Raw genomic sequence first — 21,523 nt, forward strand, 5'->3', positions numbered from 1 at the left:
TTGGTCAGACTGCACTTGGGTTATTGTGACAAGTTTTATTTATTTATTATAGTTTTATTCTGGCCTGTCGAGTCATGCCATCCAGCAACTCCCCACAAATCCGATTTAACCCTAACCTAACCATGAGACAATTTACAATGCCCATCTTTAGACTATGGGAGGAAAGCGGAGTACGTGGGTAAAGCCCACGGGGAGGACCTACAGAGACTCCTCACAGGGGATGCTGGGATTGAACTCTGAACTCTGAAACTCTGAGAAGTAATAATGTCACGCTAACTGTTATGCTACCATAGCACCTGGTATCTAAGAAAAGATGTGCGGGCATTGAAGAGGGTCCACAGGAGGTTCATGAGAATAACTCCGGGAATGAAAATGTTATTGTGGAGGAGTGTGTGATGGCTCAGGGCCTCTACTCACTGGGGTTTAGAAGAATGAGGGGTGGATCTCATTGAAACCTATTGAATATTGAAGGCCCATTTGGAGTGGATGTTTCATATAGTAAGAAAGTCTAGGACCAGAGGGCACATCCTCAGAATACAAGGATGTCCCTTTGGAACAGAGATGAGGAGGAATTCCTTTAGCCAGAGGGTAGTGAATCCGTGGAATTCATTGCTACAGAGAGCCGTGGAGACCAAGTCATTGGATATATTTTAAACCAGAGATTGATAGGTTCTTGATTAGTCTGAGCATCAAAAGTTACCGGGAGAAGGCAGGAGACTAACAACTCAGGCATGATGGAACGGTGTAGCAGACATGATGGAACGGTGTAGCAGACATGATGGAATGGTGTAGCAGACATGATGGCAGGAGAATGGGGTTGTGAGGACTAACAACTCAGGCATGATGGAACGGTGTAGCAGACATGATGGCAGGAGAATGGGGTTGTGAGGACTAACAACTCAGGCATGATGGAATGGTGTAGCAGACATGATGGAATGGTGTAGCAGACATGATGGAATGGTGTAGCAGACATGATGGAACGTGTAGCAGACATGATGGAATGGTGTAGCAGACATGATGGAACGGTGTAGCAGACATGATGGCAGGAGAATGGGGTTGTGAGGACTAACAACTCAGGCATGATGGAACGGTGTAGCAGACATGATGGCAGGAGAATGGGGTTGTGAGGACTAACAACTCAGGCATGATGGAACGGTGTAGCAGACATGATGGCAGGAGAATGGGGTTGTGAGGACTAACAACTCAGGCATGATGGAATGGTGTAGCAGACATGATGGAATGGTGTAGCAGACATGATGGAATGGTGTAGCAGACATGATGGAACGTGTAGCAGACATGATGGAATGGTGTAGCAGACATGATGGAACGGTGTAGCAGACATGATGGCAGGAGAATGGGGTTGTGAGGACTAACAACTCAGGCATGATGGAACGGTGTAGCAGACATGATGGCAGGAGAATGGGGTTGTGAGGACTAACAACTCAGGCATGATGGAACGGTGTAGCAGACATGATGGCAGGAGAATGGGGTTGTGAGGACTAACAACTCAGGCATGATGGAACGGTGTAGCAGACATGATGGCAGGAGAATGGGGTTGTGAGGACTAACAACTCAGGCATGATGGAACGGTGTAGCAGACATGATGGAACGGTGTAGCAGACATGATGGCAGGAGAATGGGGTTGTGAGGACTAACAACTCAGGCATGATGGAACGGTGTAGCAGACATGATGGCAGGAGAATGGAGTTGTGAGGACTAACAACTCAGGCATGATGGAATGGTGTAGCAGACATGATGGAATGGTGTAGCAGACATGATGGAATGGTGTAGCAGACATGATGGAATGTGTAGCAGACATGATGGAATGGTGTAGCAGACATGATGGAACGGTGTAGCAGACATGATGGCAGGAGAATGGGGTTGTGAGGACTAACAACTCAGGCATGATGGAACGGTGTAGCAGACATGATAGCAGGAGAATGGGGTTGTGAGGACTAACAACTCAGGCATGATGGAACGGTGTAGCAGACATGATGGCAGGAGAATGGGGTTGTGAGGACTAACAACTCAGGCATGATGGAACGGTGTAGCAGACATGATGGCAGGAGAATGGGGTTGTGAGGACTAACAACTCAGGCATGATGGAACGGTGTAGCAGACATGATGGCAGGAGAATGGGGTTGTGAGGACTAACAACTCAGGCATGATGGAATGGTGTAGCAGACATGATGGAATGGTGTAGCAGACATGATGGAATGGTGTAGCAGACATGATGGAACGTGTAGCAGACATGATGGAATGGTGTAGCAGACATGATGGAATGGTGTAGCAGACATGATGGCAGGAGAATGGGGTTGTGAGGACTAACAACTCAGGCATGATGGAACGGTGTAGCAGACATGATGGCAGGAGAATGGGGTTGTGAGGACTAACAACTCAGGCATGATGGAACGGTGTAGCAGACATGATGGAACGGTGTAGCAGACATGATGGCAGGAGAATGGGGTTGTGAGGACTAACAACTCAGGCATGATGGAACGGTGTAGCAGACATGATGGCAGGAGAATGGGGTTGTGAGGACTAACAACTCAGGCATGATGGAACGGTGTAGCAGACATGATGGAACGGTGTAGCAGACATGATGGCAGGAGAATGGGGTTGTGAGGACTAACAACTCAGGCATGATGGAACGGTGTAGCAGACATGATGGCAGGAGAATGGAGTTGTGAGGACTAACAACTCAGGCATGATGGAATGGTGTAGCAGACATGATGGAATGGTGTAGCAGACATGATGGAATGGTGTAGCAGACATGATGGAACGTGTAGCAGACATGATGGAATGGTGTAGCAGACATGATGGAACGGTGTAGCAGACATGATGGCAGGAGAATGGGGTTGTGAGGACTAACAACTCAGGCATGATGGAACGGTGTAGCAGACATGATGGCAGGAGAATGGGGTTGTGAGGACTAACAACTCAGGCATGATGGAACGGTGTAGCAGACATGATGGAACGGTGTAGCAGACATGAAGGCAGGAGAATGGAGTTGTGAGGACTAACAACTCAGGCATGATGGAATGGTGTAGCAGACATGATGGAATGGTGTAGCAGACATGATGGAACGTGTAGCAGACATGATGGAATGGTGTAGCAGACATGATGGAATGTGTAGCAGACATGATGGAATGGTGTAGCAGACATGATGGCAGGAGAATGGGGTTGTGAGGACTAACAACTCAGGCATGATGGAACGCTGTAGCAGACATGATGGAACGGTGTAGCAGACATGAAGGCAGGAGAATGGAGTTGTGAGGACTATCAACTCAGGCATGATGGAATGGTGTAGCAGACATGATGGAATGGTGTAGCAGACATGATGGAATGGTGTAGCAGACATGATAGAACGTGTAGCAGACATGATGGAATGGTGTAGCAGACATGATGGAACGGTGTAGCAGACATGATGGCAGGAGAATGGGGTTGTGAGGACTAACAACTCAGGCATGATGGAACGGTGTAGCAGACATGAAGGCAGGAGAATGGAGTTGTGAGGACTAACAACTCAGGCATGATGGAACGGTGTAGCAGACATGATGGAATGGTGTAGCAGACATGATGGAACGGTGTAGCAGACATGATGGCAGGAGAATGGGGTTGTGAGGACTAACAACTCAGGCATGATGGAACGGTGTAGCAGACTCGATGGGCTCAATGGTCTAATTCTGCTCCTACAGAATGTCTTATGGCCTGGCACACTGAGTTTCTCAGCAGACTGTGCGTTTCTCCAGATTCCAGCATCTGCCATCTCCTCTGCCCCAGTTGCTGAAGCAGTGGATCATGGGCAGGGTGAGTGAGGTGGGGAAGTGGTGAGACCAGAGGGGTACTGTTGTCCATGTCTGCTTATGGTCTCTCCCTCTCTCTACAAACAGCTCCTGACCCAGGCCGCAGAGTGGAAGGTGCAAACCAATATGATGAAGGAACAAGAGACGCTGCTCAAGGCCCAGGTTGTTGTCCTGCCATTTCTGGCACAGGGACGCACACCATCTAGACGTTTAGTGCATGGCCTCACAATGTACCATCCGTGTCTCAGCTGCCAGCTCACTGATTGACAGTCTTTGCATGGGACAAACGCAGCCTCTGCCTCCTCAAATCATGTTAGTGCACCTAACCCTAACGCGAGTGTGTTACTTTAACCTGTCCTTTACTGCAAGAAATACTCCCTGGAGTGTTTTGTTAGCAAGCTCAACAAGTTTCCATGAGCATAATGTGAGCACTGGCATTTCCATCCATTTTCGCTTGAGAGAGTGACTAATATATTGTACTGACCTTCGTTTGTCACTGGATTGAGTTCAACTGTCATGAAGCAGCTCTGTAAAACTCTGGTTAGACAATAACACACCACAACTCTTCTCCATCTGGCAGAACTGGTCCTCACCCTCAACAGCTTTCTCCAGACTCAAGGGTGGGGGGGGGTGTAGCCATGGGCACTGGCATGGGCCCCAGCTTTACCTGACTTTTCATGGGCTATGCAGAACAGTCCATCTTCCAATCCTTCTTCAGTAATGCTCCCCAAGTCTTACTCTGCTACATTAACCACCATATTGGTGATGCTTCACTCACCCATGCTGAGCTCGTCAATTTCATCATCTTTGTCTCCAACCCTGCCCTTAAATTCACTTGATCCATTTCTGACATCTCCCCACACTTCCTTCATCTCTGGAGACAAACTGTCGACCAATATATTTGATAAACTTACTCGACTCCCACGGTTATCTTGACTATACCTCTTCCCACCCTGTCTCCTGTAAGAATGCTATTCCCTTTCCTCAGTGCATTTTTTTCCTCCGCTTCTGCTCCCAGGATGCAACTTTCCTTTCAGAGATATCTTCCTTCTTCAGAGCGGAGTTCCCTTTTCTCCAGTACTGATGCTCTCCTCCATTTCCAGAACATCCACGCTCACCCCCCTCTCCCCACTGCCTTAACAGTGACAGAGCTCCTCGTGTCCTTACCTACCACCCCAAGAGCCTCCACACCCAACACATTGTCCTCTGCAACTTCTGCCATCCAAACAAAGGAATCTGACCACTAAACGCATAGTCACCACCTGCACCCCGCCTGCTTTCCATAGGGATCATTCCTTCTGTGATTCCCTTGTCTATTTGTCCCTCACCACTAATCTCCCTCTCAGCACTCACCCCTACAAGCAGCCAGAGGGCTACACCTGCTCATTCACCTTTTCCCTCGCCTCCATTCAGGGCCCAAACACTCATTCACCTGTGAATCTACTGGGTTGTCTATTATTTCTCCTGTTCTCAATATGGCCTCCTCTACGTTGGTGAGATCCATTGCAAATTGGGGGACCGCTTCATCGAGCACCTCTGCTCCTTCTACCAAAAGAGGAACTTCATAATGGCCAAACATTTTAAGTCCAATTCCCATTCCAATTCTGACACGTCGGTCCACGGCCTCCTCTTGTGACCAATGAGGCCCCCCTCAATATGGAGGAGCAATGTGTAAGGCCTCCCAACCTGATGGAATGAATATCGATTTCTTCTTCTGGTAAAAAAAAATTCTCCCCCTCCCACAAAACCATAATACATTGGAGTAGAATTAGGCCATTCAGCCCATCAAGTTCACTCTGCCGTTTCATCATGGCTGATCCAATTCCCACTCAAAGGCATTCTCCTGCCCTCTCACCATAACCTTTCATGCCCTGACTAATCAAGAACCTATCAACCTCCACCTTAAATGCACCAAGTGACTTGGGCTCCACAGCTACCTGTGACAATGAATTCCACAGAGTCACCAGCCTCTGGCCCACAAAATTCCATAAGACCATAGGATATAGGAGCAGAATTGGGCCATTTGGCCCATTGTGTCTGCTTCGCAATTTCATCATGGCTGATCCAAATTTCCTCTCTCAGCTCCAATCTCCTGCCTTCTCCCCGTATCCCTTCCAGAATCTATCAACCACTGCCTTAAATTAATAAAGACATAATGCCTACAGCTGCCTATAGCAAAGAATTCCACAGATTCATCAGTCTCTGGCTAAAAGAATCCCTCCTCATCTCCTCTCTAAAAGGATGCCCCTCTACCCTCTGGTCTTAGACTCTCCCACCATAGGAAACATCCTCTCCACATCCACTCTATCAAGTAGGTTTCAATGAGATCACCTTTCACTCTTCTGAATTCTAGTGAATACACCCAGAGCCATCAAATGCTCTTCATATGACAAGCCATTCAACCCTGGAATTATTTTCATTAAACTCCTTTGAACCCTCTCTAGTTTCATCACATCCTGTCAAAGATAAGGGGCCCAAATCTGCTCACAATACTCCAAATGAGGCCTCACCAGTGCTTTATAAATTCTCAACATTACATCCTTGCTTCTGTATTCTAGTCCTTTTGAAATGAATGCTAACGTTGCATTCGCCTTCCTCCCCACAGACTCAACCTGCAAATTAACCTTTAGGGAATTCACCTCAGCTTTTGTATTTTCTCTCCATTTAGAAAACAGTCAACCCTTTCAGTTCTTCTACCAAAGTGTCATCAATTCCATTATCCAAATCATTGACATATAACATAAAAAGAATCAATCCCAACACAGACCCCTTTGGAACACCACTCGGCACTGACACCAGCCAGAAAAGGATCCCTTTATTCCAGTTCTTTGCCTCCTGAAAATCAGCCAATGCTTTATCCATGCTAGAATCTTTCCTGTAGTACCATGGGCTTATAGCTTGTTAAGCAGCCTCATCTGTGGCACCTTGTCAAAGGCCTTCTGAAAATCCAAACACATAACATCAACTGATTCCTCTTTGTCTATCCTGCTTGTTATTTCTTCGAAGAATTCCAACAGATTTGTCAGGCAAGATTTTTCCTTGAGGAAACCATGCTGAATGTGGCCTATTTTATCATGTGCCTCCAAATACCAAGACCTCATCCTTAATAATCGACTCCAGCATCTTCCCAACCACTGAGACTAATTGGCCTATACTTCCTGTTTTTTCTGTCTTTCTCCCTTCTTGAAGAGTGGAGTGACATTTACAATGGTCCAGTCTTCCGGAACTATTCCAGAATCTATCAATTCTTCAAAGATCTTTAATAATGCCTCATCAATCTCTTCAGCCACCACTTCCAGAACCCTGAGGTGTGCACCATCTGGTCCAGGTGACTTACCTACCTTCAAACCTTTCAGTTTCCCAAGACCCTTCTTTCTAATTATAGTAACTTCACACTTTTCATAACCCCTGACACTCTGGAACGTCCATCAAACTGCTATTGTTTTCCACAGTGAAGACTGATGCAAAATACTTACTCAGTTCATCCACCATTTCCTTATTGCCCATTAGTGTCTCTCTAGCGAACCAATATCTGCTTTCATCTCTCTTTTAGTCTTCATATATCTGAAAAAAAACTTCTTGTATCATTGATATTATTGGCTAGTTTACCTTCATATTTCACCTTCCCCCCCATGTTTTTTTAGTTACCTTCTGTTGTTTTTTTTTTTAATTTCCCAATCCTCCAGCTTCCCACTAATATTTGCTTTATCATATGCCCTCTCTTTTGCTTTTATGTTGGTTTTGACTTCCCTTTTCAGCCATGGTAATGTATTCCTGCCTTTAGAACACTTCCTCTTCTTTGGGATGTGTCTATCCTGTGCCTTCCTAATTGCTCCCAAAAACTCCAGCCATTGCTGCTGTGTTATCATCCCTGCTAGTGTCCCCTTCCAATCAACTTTGACCAGCTCCTCTCTCATGCTTCTGTAATTCTCTTTACTCCACTGTAATATTGATACATTTGACTTTAGCTTCTCCTCAAATTCCAGAGTGAATTTTTCATATTATGATCACTGGGTTCCTCTACCTTAAGCTCCCTCTTCACATCCAGTTTATTACACAACACCCAAAGCAGAATTGCCTTTCCCATAGTGGGCTCAACCACAAGCTGCCTTGGAGGTATTCCACAAATCCACTCTCTCGGGATACAGCAACATTTTATCATGTGCCATCTTGAGGTTAGTAAATTTGCTGATGACACAAAGGCTGGGAATGTTGTGGATAGTGTGGAAGGCTGTCAGAGGTTACAGCAGGACATTGATAGGATGTAAAACTGGGCTAAGAAGTGGCAGATGAAGTTCCACCCAGATAAGTGTGAAGTGGTTCATTTTAGTAGGTCAAATATGATGGCAGAACATAGTATTAATGGTAAGACTCTTGGCAGTGTGGAGGATCAGAGAGATCTTGGGGTCTGAGTCCAAAGGACACTCAAAGCTGCTGCACAGGTTAACTCTGTGGTTAAGAAGGCATACGGTGCATTGGCTTTCATCAATCGTGGGACTGATTTTAAGAGCTGAGAGGTAATGTTGCAGCTGTATAGGACCCTGGTCAAACCCCACTTGGAGTACTGTGCTCAGTTCTAGTTACCTCACTACAGGAAGGATGTGGAAGCCATAGAAAGGGTGCAGAGGAGATTTACAAGGATGTTGCCTGGATTGGGGAGCATGCCTTATGAGAATAGGTTGAGTGAACTCGGCCTTTTCTCCTTGGAGCGACGGAGGATGAGAGGTGACCTGATAGAGGTGTATAAGGTGATAAGAGGCATTCATCATTTGGATAGTCAGAGTATTTTCCCCAGGGCTGAAATGGCTAGCACAAGAGGGCACAGTTTTAAGGTGCTTGGAAGTAGGTACAGAAGAGATGTCACGGATAAGTATTTTACGTAGAGAGTGGTGAGTGTGTGGAACGGGCTGCCGGCGATGGTGGTGGTGGCGGATACGATATGGTCTTTTAAGAGACTCCTGGACAGGTACACAGAGCTTAGAAAAATAGAGGACTATGGGTAACCCTAGGTAATTTCTAAGGTAAGGACATGTTCAGCACAGCTTTGTGGGCCGAAGGGCCTAAATTGTGCTGTAGGTTTTCTATGTTTCTATGCTTCTAAACTTGATTTTCCCAATCTACCAGCATATTGAAATCCCCCGTGACTAACGTACCATTGCCCTTTTGACATGCTTTTGCTGTCTCCCATTGTAATTTGTAGACCTCATTTTGGTTGCTGTTTGGAGGCCTGTAAGTAACTCCCATCAAGATTTTCTTACCCTTGCAGTTTCTTACCTCTACCCTCTGATCCTATGTCATCTCTTTCTAAAAGATTTTTCATTTTTTACCAGCAGAGCCACTCTGCCTACCTGCCTGTCCTTTCAGTAGATTATGTATCCTTGGATAATAAGCTCCCAACTACAATCATCTTTCTGCCATGACTCAGTGACGCCTACCACGTCAATACCTGCCAATCTGTAACTGCACTACAAGATCATCTACCTTATTTTATATACTGCGTGCATTCAAATATAGCACCTTCAGGCCTCTATTTGTCACTCATTTACACTGCGACCTATCCTGCAATTTTGCCTTATCATTTTCCTGACTGTCTCACTATGCACTACATCTGCTTCTAAACCAACATCGCTACTTTAAGCCCTATCACTCCAGTTCCCATCCTCTTACCGAATTAGTTCAAACCCTCGCCAACAGCTCTAGCAAACCTCCCCTTTCTTCCATTCCCCATTATGTCCTCTTACCTCTTCTCACCTGGCTATTTCTTCCCCCTGGGCCCCCTCCTCCTTCTCTTTCTCCTATGATCCATTCCTTCTTCTCCAGCCATTTACTAACGTGGCTTCATCTATCACCTTCAAACTATCTTCCTTCACCTCCCTCACAATTTTATTCTGGCATCTTCCCCATTCCTTTTCAGACCTAAAGAAGGGTCTCGGCCCAAAACGTCGTGTGCTTATTCATTTCCACAGATGCTACCCGACCTGCTGAGCTCCTCCAGCATTTTGTGTGTTTTGCTTTGGATTTCCAGCATCTGCAGAGTTTCTCATGTTTATAATAAACCAATTCACCAATTTACCTTATGAGGTGGTTAAACAATGAATCACAAGCACTTGGGTAGCCAGTTGATCTATTTCAATCCAGAAGAGCGTGAAGTGATACAGTTTGGGAGGTCGAATTTGAAGGTAGAGTACAAGATTAATCGCAGGAGTCTAAGCAATGTGGTCTTGGGGAGATCTTGGGGTCCACATCCAAAGTTCCCTCAATGTTGCCACACAAGTTGATAGGGTTAAGAAGGTGTGTGGTGTGCTGGTCTTCATTAGCTGGGGGATTGAGTTCAAGAGCTGTGAGGTAATGTTGCAGCTCTATAAAACTTTTGTTAGACCACACTTAGAGTATTGTGGTCAGTTCTGGTCACCTCATTATAGGAAGGATGTGGAAGCTTTAGAGAGGGTGCAGAGGAGATTTTCTGCCTGAATTAGAGAGCATGTCTTATAAGGAAAGATTGAGTGAACTAGGGTTTTTCACTTTGGAGCGGAGGATAAGAGATGACATGATAGAGGTGTACAAGATGATTAGAAGCATAGAACAAGATGATCCTTTTACCAGACAAGAGGTCCATTCAAGAGTCCTAGATAGAAGCTGGTGTTTTCAAGCTTTTGTATCTTTTGCCTGATGGAAAGAGCAAGAAGAGAGAATAACCAGGGCAGTAGGGGTCTTTGATTACATAGACTACTTTAAAGACACTAATCCTGGTATAGTGCATGCCTTTTCCTTAAATCTGATGCTATCTATAACTTCTTCCGTTAATTTCATAGTGTGCATCCCTCTCAAAGCACTTTCTTCCCTATCTTTGCTACGATTTATGAAAGTCTCATAAAACTCATTATTATTGAGGTGTTACCTCAAAAGGCACCATCCATCATCAAAGATCCCCTCCATCCAGGCCATGCCATCACCCACAGCTCCTAATGAGCAGAAGGAACAGAAGCTTGAGGTCCTGCGCCACCGGGTTCAAGAACAGCTATTTCCCTTCAACCGTTTGATTAGTCATGGAGTCATAGAGCACCACAGTACAGAAGCAGGACCTTCAGTCCACCTAATCCATACAGAACCATTAATCTGCCTAGTCCAATTGACCTGCACCTCGCCCATAGCCCTCCATACCCCTCCCATCCATGTACCTATCCAAACCTCTTATATGTTGAAATTTACCCCGTAATCACCACTTGCACTGGCAGCTCATATCACACTCTCACCACCCTCTAAGTGAAGAAGATCCACTTCATGTTCCACTTAAATATTTCACCTTTCACATTTAACCCATCACCAATAGTTTTAGTCTAACCTTAGTGGAAAACACCTGCATACGTTTACCCTATCTCTACCTCTCATAAATGTGTACACCTCCATCAAATCTCCTCTCATTCTCCTGTGCTCTGGGGAATAAAGTTCAAACCTATTCAACCCTTTCCCTGTAACTCAGGTCTTCAATTCCACGCAAAATCCTTGTAAATTTTTGCTGCAGTCTTTCAATCTTATTTACATCTTTCCTGTAGGTAGGTAACCAAAATTGCACATAACACTCCAAATGAGGCCTCACCAATGTCTTATACAACTTCAACATGACATCCCATCTCCTGTACTCAGTTTTTTGATTTATGAAAGCCAATGTGCCAAAAGCTTTCTTTACAAACCTATCTACCTGTGACGCCATTTCAAAGGAATTATAAACCTGCATTCCAGATCCCTTTGTTCCACCGTGCTCCTCAGTGCCCTCCTCTGGTTTGTCCTCCCAAAGAACAGCACATCACACTTGTCTGTATTAAATTCAATCTGCCATTTTTATCCCATTTTTCCAGCTGATCTAAATCCTGCTACAAGCTCTGATAGTCTTCCTCACTGTCCACGACACCCCTAACCTAGGTGTTGTCCGCATATTTGCTGATCCAGTTAACCACATTATCATCCAGATCATTGATATAGATGACAAACAACAATGGACCCAGCCCTGATCCCTGTGGCACACCACTAGTCAAAGACCTCCAGTAAGAGAGACAACCCCTCTCTGGCTTCTCCCACAAAGCCAATGTCTAACCTAATTTACTACCTTATCTTGAATGCCGAGCAACTGAACCTTCTTGACCAACCTCTCATGTGGGACCTTGTCAAATCCCTTGTTGAAGTATATGTCAGCAACATCCACTGCTTTGCCTTAATCTACTTTCCTGGTAACATCCTTGAAAAACTGAGTAAGATTGGTCACACATGACTTAAGATGCACAAAGCTATGCTGACTATCCCTAATCAGTCCCTGTATATCCAAATTCTCATTTATCCAATCCTCTAGAATACCTTCCAATAACTTTCCCACTTCTAACATCAGGCCCACCATCAGGTCTACGATTCCCTAGTTTATTCTAAGGGCCTTTCTTATACAGTAGAACAACATTATCTATCCTCCAATACACCAGTACCTCACCCATGGCGAAGGATGACTTAAATATCTCTGCTAGGGCCCCTACATTTTCTGCACTTGCCTCCCACGGGTCCAAGGGAACACCTTGTCAGGCCCTGGGGATTTATCCACCCTGATTTGCCTCAAGTGAGTAAGCACCTCCTCCTCTGTAATCTGTGCCAAGTCCATGACCTCACTGCTGTATTACCTCACTTCTATAGACTCCATGTCCATCTCACGAGTAAATACAGATGCAATAACATCCATTTAAGATCTCTCCCATCTCTTTCAGCTCCACACATAATTACCACTCTGATCTTCTAAAGGACTAATGTTGTCTCTTGCTATCCTTTCGCTCTTAATATATCTGTAGAACCCATTCACCTTGTCTGCTAGAACAACCCCATGCCTTCTTTTAGCCCTTCAGATTACCTTCTCTAACATTTTTATACTCCTCAAGCACCTTATTTGTTCCTACCTGTCTATACCCGCTATGCATCTCTTTCTTTTTCTTATCCAGGGCCTCAATATCTGTCAAAAACCATGGTCCCCAAGACCTGTTAACCTTGCCTTTTAGTCTGACAGGAACCTACACAATCTGTACTCTCAAAATTTCATTTTTAACCGTCTCCCACTTATCAAATACACCTTTACCAGAAAACAACCTGTCCCGATCCATTCTTTTGACACAATCAGAATTGGCTTTCTCCAATTTAGAAACTCAACCTGAGGACTTTTTCCATAATTACCTTAAAACAATTAGCACTGTGATCACTAAATGCAAAGTGTTCTTCTACAGAAGCTTCTGTCACCTGCCCCGTCTCATTCCCTATTAGCAGCTCAAGAACTGCACGTGCTCATGTTGGGATTTCTACGTACTGATTTGGAAACTTACCTGAATATGTCTGACAGATATACAGTATGGGAGTCCCAGTCAATATATGGGAAATCACCTAGTATAACAACCTTATGTTTTTTTGCAACATTCTGCAATCTCTCTACAAATCTGCTCCTCTAAATCCTGTGGACTGTTGGGTGCTCTATAACATAATCCCATTAACGTGGTCATACCTTACTTATTCCTCACTCCTACGCATAAAGCCTCACTAGATGAGCCCTCCAGCCTATCATGACTGAGCTCTGTTGTGACATTTTCCCAGACTAGTAATGCCATTCCACCATAAGAAAGCAGCGTCCATCATCAAAGACCCCCATCATCCGGATCATATTCTCTTCTTGCTACTACCATTGGAAAGGAGGTAGAGGAACCCTTGGTTAAACACCACCAGGTTCAGGAAGAGTTCTTACCCATCAAACATCAGGCTCCTGAACCAAAGGGTATACTTCCATTCACCTCAATGCTGAAATAGTTCCACAACCTACAGACTCACTTTCAAGGACTCTACAACTCATATTGTCAGTATTATCTATTTTTATTTGCATGAGTTGTCTTTTGCACATTGGCTGTTGGTCAATATTTGTTTATGTATATCTTTTCATAAATTCTATTGTAGTTCTCTATTTTCCTGTAAATGCTGGCAAGAAAATGAATTTTAGCGTAGTATATGGTGAGATATATGTACTTTGACCGTAAATTCACTTTGACTTTGACTGTGTATGTCTGCCATTCCATTTCTAGCTGAAACTGTACTCAGAGAAGTTTGAGGACTTCCAGGGGACACTGGCAAAAAGCAATGAGACGTTCTGCAGCTTCAAGCAAGACATGGAAAAGGTCAGTTAGCTAAAAACTCTTTTGTTAATCTCTCTCATCAGCAGAAAGATGTGGCTTGCTATATACAGTGTACCCAATTAGCAAATGCATCCAGTTTACTGAATTTCTTCACAAAGAACATCCATTGTTTTTTTAAAATCTGATCTGGCCTATCTATGACTTGAAGTCCACCGACAAACAATTTGCTGGAGCTGCAGTGTGATGCTTTTCAGCATCAGTAGTTGTTGTTCAGTCATTAAGTCGAGTCCGACTCTTCGTAGCCTCATGGACCACAGGGTCCGTAGGGTTTTCGTAGAAGGATACAGAAGTAGGTTGCCTGGCCTTTCTTCTGCGCAGATACTGCTGCTGCCCGAGTTGGGACGCAGTTGGATTTGAACTCAGGACCCTCTGCCTTGAAGTCCAGTGCTGATGCCACTACACCACAGTATCAGTAACCCAGGTTCGATTCCTGTTGCTGTCTGTAAGAGTCTGTATGTTCTACCTGTGACCGCAAGGGTTTTCTCTGGGTGTCCCAGATTCCCTGGCTTCCTCCCACATTCCATGGATGTGCCAGTAAGTAGAGGGCATGTTACGTTGGCACAGGAAGCATGGCAACACTAGCGGGCAACCCAACACAATCCTGAAGACAAGGGATTCTGCAGTTTCTGGAAATCCAGAGTAACACACACAAAATACTGGAGGAACTCAGGAGGTCAGGCAGCATCTACGGAAAGGAATAAAGAGTTGACATTTTGGGCTATGATCCAGCACAATCCTCACCGATTTAATTTGACACAAATAACGTGTTTCACTATAGGTCTCGATGCTTCAATGTTCACGTGGCATTTAAAGCTTCTTTGTCTGTGGGAGGAAAGGAAGTGCCGACACTTTGGTTTGAAAATACGAATCAGGACTGATGATGTCTGACCCTCTAATGTACTCTAGCAAATTGTTTATTGCTCCAGAGTCTAGTTCTGCTATCTATAGTGTCTCTAGAAATCCCCCCACAAATGTGTGGTTAAATCTTTACTGCAGTTGTCGTGGTTTCTTGTGCTCCACAAACGATCAGGAGACGCAGAAGGTTCTTCAAGAAGTGTTAAACTTTAATTTGCAAATCAAAGCTGAGACAGTCAGTGAGCTAGTCGCTGATTGCCCACCGATCCTTGTGCATAGCATTTTTTATAGCAATCTCCTGGTTTAGTTGCATTAGCATATCCAATCGGTCTACAGTTGCGTATCATCAGCTCCCGACTTCCCACTGTTGTTTCTACCCATTAACTTAATCATGTTCTAATCTATTTTTTGGGCCACGTGTTACCTCATCCCCGGCCACAGTTATCTCTTAGCTAGCCTCTCATTAACACACCATTATCTTCTTATTTGGCTACATTCTTAAGTCACAGATGTGTTCAATAGTACAGAGACAATACAGTGATTTCATTCTCCTACTAAATTGGATACATACATAGCAAATAGCAAATACAAAGCTGACTACATAGTTTTGGTTACACAGCAAACAATGCAACTTTATACTCCAATACGGTCTGGAGGACTTGCAAGCTGCAGCACCTTTCCAGGGTAATTAGGGATGGATGGTGAATACTGGCAATGGCCACATCCTGTGAATGAACAAATATATGTAAAAAAACATTTTATATCAATACTGACCATCTCAATTTGGGAGGTGGTGAAAACATTTGTTTTGGAGATGTGATGAACAATGGTCAGAAGATCCCAATGTGTTGGACTGCTATAGCTTGTGAGCATCAGAGTCTAATTTTTTGCACAAATTTCTTTCCTTTGTCAGACAAGGCTGGGAGGGGGTCATGATGAGAGGTTTTCTAGAAACAAATGTCAGGAAAGAAAAACACACACAAAATGCTGGAGGAACTCAACAGATCAGGCAGCATCTGTAGAGGAGGATAAACAGTCAATGTTTCATGCTGAAACTCTTGTTCAGGACTGGAAAGCAGGGGATAGAAGCCAGAATTAGGTAGGAGGAGGGGAAGGAATACAAGTCAGAATGTGATGGGTGAAGCCAGGTGAAGGGAAAGATTCTGAATTTGCTGATCTACAGAATCTCTCATGTTCAAGGAAGAATAATATTATATTTATATATTGCTCCTAATATTGCAATGTCCTGCCACATATTGCAAAGAACCATCTTCTAAAGTGTGGTTGTTCAATACAGTTCAATACAATTCAATTTGCAGAAAAGGAAGTCCCACGGAGTGTAACGAGATGTTGGTTCAGTAATATATTGAGTGAGGGGTGACACTGGGAAGCGACTACCCTGATCTTTGAAATATCCCCCTGGATTATCTGGCTTGGTAGGCGATCGGTTTAACTTTGAACAAGCCTGAGAGTGGAAAACAAACCAGTGTTTTATTTATTTTAGTTAGAGGAACAGCATGGAACCATTCGAGTCGCACCACCCCAGCAACCCCCAATAACCCCAGTTTAATGCTACCCTAATCACGGGACGATTTATGATGACCAGTTAACCTACCCTGTACATCTTACACCTGTGGGAGGAAACTGGAGCACTGGGGAAATCCCCCGCGTTCCATGGGGAGGACGTACAGACAACACCAGAAATGAACTTCAAACTCTGATGCTTCCAGCTGCAACCACTATGGTACCATGCTGGTCAAGTTCAGCCCCAGTGTTACACGCCAGTCGAGATCCTCCACCTGAGCCCATCCCGTCTGCCCACATTTGACCAGCTTCCCTCTCTTGCCACCACCACCATCGGGAAAGAGGTACAGGAGCCTTATTGTGGGTCCCACAGGAACAGTTACACCTCAACAATCAGCCTCCTGAACTTGAGAGCATAACTTCACTCACCTCAACACTGAGCTGATTCCACAAACTGGACTCGTTCTAAAGGACTCTACGACTCATGTTCTCAATGTGAATTATTTACTTTATTTTATTATTGCCATGATTTGTCTTCTTTTGCACATTGGATATTTGTCTGTCTTTGTTTATATATCGTTTTTCCTAAATTCTATTGTATTGCTTTATTTTCCTGTAAATGCCTGCAAGTAAATGAATCTTAGGGATGTATATAGTATACATACTTTGATGATGAACTTAAGTGCACAGTCTTGATTGGCTTCAGGAAGTTTGGCTAACAGAGTTTGGATAAATGGGTGATTTTTCGACAGGTACTTTGTAACCAGTGAGATTACAGAGATCATTTCAACTCTTTGTCAGTTTAACTGAGTAGAATTGGAATTGAAATTGGTTTATGATTGTCATATGAATGAAGGTACACTGAAAAGCTTAAAGGTAAGATTAGATTAGCTTTATCTGTTATATATATATCGAAACATAGAGTGAAATGTGTTACTTGTGTCAAAACCTTTCGAATGAGTAGATGTGGAAAGGATGTTTCCCATGGTGGGAGAGTCTAGGACGAGAGGGCATAGCCTCAGGATAAAGGGGCGCCCTTTCAAAACAGAGATGCGGAGAAATTTCTTTAGCCAAAGGGTGGTGAATTTGTGGAATTCGTTGCCACGGGCAGCTGTGGAGACCAAGTCGTTGGGTGTATTTAAAGCAGAGATTAATAGGTTCTTGATTGGGCATGGCATCAAAGGTTACGGGGAGAAGGCTAGGAACTGGGTTTGAGGAGGAGAAAGAAAAAAGAATCAGCCATGGTGGAACAGACTCGATGGGCCAGATGGGCTAATTCTGCTCCCATGTCTTATGGTCTTATGGTCCAACACAGTCCAAGGATGTTCTAGGAATAGCCCGCAAGTGTGGCCATGCTTCTGGCACCAAGATAGCATGCCCATAACGTACTAACCCTAACCTGTACATCTTTGGAATGTGGGAGGAAACCAGAGCACCCAGATGAAACATACGCAATCACAGGGAGAACGTACAAACTCCTTACAGACAGTGGCAATTATCAAAGCAATCTTCCAATCCCTGGTACTGTAAAACATTACATTAACCATACCTTCATACTAAAATAAGACATGATCTGTCTGGATCAGTGTGGAGGGTGTGTCAAAGAGCCTCTCCAGGTTGATTCCAGAGATGAGAGAGTTAACCTTTAAGGAGAGATTCATTGACCTGGGACTATACTCAATGGAATTTAAAAGAATAACAGGGGATATTATGGAAGCATACTGTTCTAAAATTACAAAAGGATAGATAAGATGGAGGCAGGAAAATTGTTTCCACTGGTAAGTGAGACTAGTCTAGGGAACATAGCCTCAAGATCCAGGGGTATCGATTTAGGACAGAGACGAGAAGAAACTGCTTTTCCCAGACAGCAGTGAATCTGTGGAATTCTCTGCCCAGGCAAGCAGTAGAAGCATTAAATACATTTAAGACAGAGTTGGATAGATTTTTGCATAGCAGGTTATGCAGAAAAGGCACGAAGGTGGAGCTGAGCCCGTGGCCAGATCAGTATGTTCTTATTGAACAGCGGAGCTGGCTCGACAGGCTGGATGGCCACTCCTGCTCCTGGTCCTTATTGAACAGCGGAGCTGGCTCGACAGGCTGGATGGCCACTCCTGCTCCTGGTTCTTATTGAACAGCGGAACTGGCTCGACAGGCTGGATGGCCACTCCTGCTCCTGGTCCTTATTGAACAGCGGAGCTGGCTCGACAGGCTGGATGGCCACTCCTGCTCCTGGTTCTTATTGAACAGCGGAGCTGGCTCGACAGGCTGGATGGCCACTCCTGCTCCTGGTCCTTATTGAACAGCGGAGCTGGCTCGACAGACTGAATGGCCACTCCTGCTCCTGGTCCTTATGTTTTTTATGGAAGAAGACACCAAAAGACAGTTGGCAATGAAAGGAAGAGTTCTGCAAAGGATAAAGCGCTCTGCAGCATGTGAAGGAATTTATTCACCGTTGAATTGGAATAATCCTTATGGAATAATTGGAATGTTGAAATTACTAAAACAGAACCTAGTGACATCAGCCACTAGTGGCAGCCAGAGACGTGATTTCAAATGCAACACACACAAAAAGCTGGAGGAACCCTGCAGATCAGGCAGTGTCTATGGAGGGAAATTAACAAGTCTACAATCCAGGTGTTCTGATGAAGGGTTTCGGACTTAAACATCAACTGTTTATTCCTCTCCATAGATGCTGCCTGACCTGCTGAGTCCCCCAGCATTTTGTGTGTGTTGCTCAGGATTTCCAGCGTTTGCAGAATCTCTTGCGTTTGAAATTACCCTTGCCTGCAACCTTGGTCCTCTTTAACCAGTACCATGGACAGCTCATGAGGCACATGCAGCAGGCCTGACTTTTTGCTGTGGTTGTAGATGGGAATCCAAACCTATAACCAAGACCCAAAAGGAAGTCTGGGAGAGTGAGGGGGGGGTGGGGTTTGCAACTTGGGGGACAGCTACTGGTACATATCTCTGTTTCTTGATCTATAACACAGATTGTTGTTCCCTCACAGATGACAAGAAAAATGAAGAAGGTTGAAAAGGAGACATTAATGTGGAAGACCAAGTGGGAATCCTGCAATAGAGCTCTCCTGGGTATGATCGAGGAGGTGAGGATTAATCTACTCCCTGCCCCCACCCCACCTTCCATCCACACACTACCTTTCCTCTCCACTGAAGTCCTCAGCCTGTCATTCTTCAAGACAGTTGGCAGACGAAGATCCACCAGGATGAGTCTCCATTAATTGCGATCCTTATGTTGGTTGTTATTTCTGTACTGAGGTACAAATGGAAAAATCTAGTGATCTCCAAAGATATGCCCTCCCCCCACAAAAATAGATGTAAGCAGGTATTTTTCCACTGAGGCTGGGTGACACCAGAACCAGAGGTTATGGATGAAAGGTGAAATATTTAAGGGAAACATGAAGGTGGTGAGAGTGTGGATCAAGCTGTCAGGTCAATGGGTCAAGGCAGTTTGAAAGGTTCGGCACAGACGAGATGGGGTGAAGGGTTGTTTCTGTGCTGTACTTTTCTGTGACTATGACTCTCCTATTTAATCAGGTATCATTACCTTAACTTGTTAAAGATTAAAGATAATAATCTTAATGATTACCTTTATTTGTCACATGTACATCGAGATACAAGAAATGCGTTGTTTTACAACAGCGATCAACACGATGTCTGAGACGTGCTAAGTGTCACCACACTCCTGGTGCCAACGTAGCACACCCAAACACTAACCCCAAACCTAACAACAATATAGGAGGAAACCGGAGCACCCGCGGGAAACCCACATGGTCACTGCGAGAGTGTACAGACTCCTTACAGACAGCAGTGGGAATTGAACTCGGATCAGACAGCTGTGCCGGTAAAGCATTGCACTAACTGCAAGGATGGAACGCTGAGGCTTTATAAGGGTTTGCTCGGACTACACTTGGAGTATCATGAGCAGCTTTGGGCCTCTTATCTAAGAAAGGATGTGCTGACGTTGGAGAGGGCTCAAAGGAAGTTCATGAAAATGATTCCAGGATTGAAAGGTTTCTCATATGAGGAGTGTTTGATGGCTCTGGCCCTGTACTCATTGCAATTCAGAAGAATGAGGGGTGACCTAATTGAAACCTATCAAATGTTGATAGAGTGGATATGGAGAGGATGTTTTCTATGGTGGAGGGGTATCTAGAACTAGAGGACACTGCCTGAGAGTAGAAGGGTGTCCTTTTAGAAAGGAGATGAGGAGGAGTTTATTTAGCGAAAGGCTGGTGAAAATGTGGAATTCAATGCCAGAGATGGCTGTGGAGGCTGGATATTGGGTGTATTTAAGGCAGAGGTTGAGAGATTCTGGATTAGTCAGGGCATGAAGGGATATAGGGCGAAGGCAGAAGGACTGAGAGAAAAATGGATCAGCCATGCTGAAGTGACAGAGCAGACTTGATACAGTAGGTTAAATGCGAGAGTGCAAGAATGTCAGTGGACAAGGATGTAACTCTGAGGCTTTATAAGGCATTGGTCAGACCACACTTGGACTATTGTGAGCAGTTCTGGGACTCTTAGCTAAGAAAGGATGTACTGGCATTGGTGAGGCCTTGGAGGAGTTTCATGAGTTTGATCCTGGGAATGAAAGAGGTAATGTATAAGGAGCATTTAATGCCTGTAGGCCTGTATTCACTGGAGTTTAAAAGAACGGGAGGGATTTCTATTCATTTGGGCACCATGCAGCATTGTGGTTAGTGTGATGCAATCACAGCTCAGGGCACTGAAGTTCAATTCCAACATCATCTGTAAGGAGTATCTATGTCCTCGCTGTGGAATGTGTACGTGGGTTTTCTCTGGGTGCTGCGGTTTCCTCCCACAGTCCAAAGACATAATGTTTCGTAGGTTAACTGTTCACTGTCAATTATCCCGTGATTAGGCTAGGGTTAAATCAGGGGTTGCAGGGTGGCTTGGCTAGAAGGGCCGGAAGGGCCAGAAGGGCCAGTGCATGCTGTATCTTGATAAATAAATAACTTTCTTTGAAATGTACTGAACATTAGACCGCAAGACCCTAAGATATAGGAGCAGAATTAGGCCATTCAAACCATTGTGTCTGCCTCACCATTCCATCATATTGAAAAGCCTAGATAGAGTGGATGTGGAAAGAATGTT

At 44.6% G+C, this 21,523-nt stretch overlaps 1 protein-coding gene across 3 annotated transcripts in view; it reads left to right on the forward strand.

The window, feature by feature from the left end:
- Nucleotides 1–21,523, forward strand: part of LOC140730841 (uncharacterized) — a 68,636-nt gene that overhangs the window by 40,588 nt on the left and 6,525 nt on the right. For all 3 annotated transcript variants that reach the window (XM_073051783.1, XM_073051781.1, XM_073051782.1), the window contains 3 exons: nt 3,894–3,968; nt 13,898–13,990; nt 19,396–19,491. In XM_073051783.1, coding sequence (XP_072907884.1) covers nt 3,894–3,968; nt 13,898–13,990; nt 19,396–19,491 — 264 coding nt within the window. The remainder of the gene's footprint in view (nt 1–3,893; nt 3,969–13,897; nt 13,991–19,395; nt 19,492–21,523) is intronic.

Source organism: Hemitrygon akajei, chromosome 7, assembly GCF_048418815.1.
Source record: "Hemitrygon akajei chromosome 7, sHemAka1.3, whole genome shotgun sequence".
Taxonomy (NCBI): Eukaryota; Metazoa; Chordata; class Chondrichthyes; order Myliobatiformes; family Dasyatidae; genus Hemitrygon; species Hemitrygon akajei.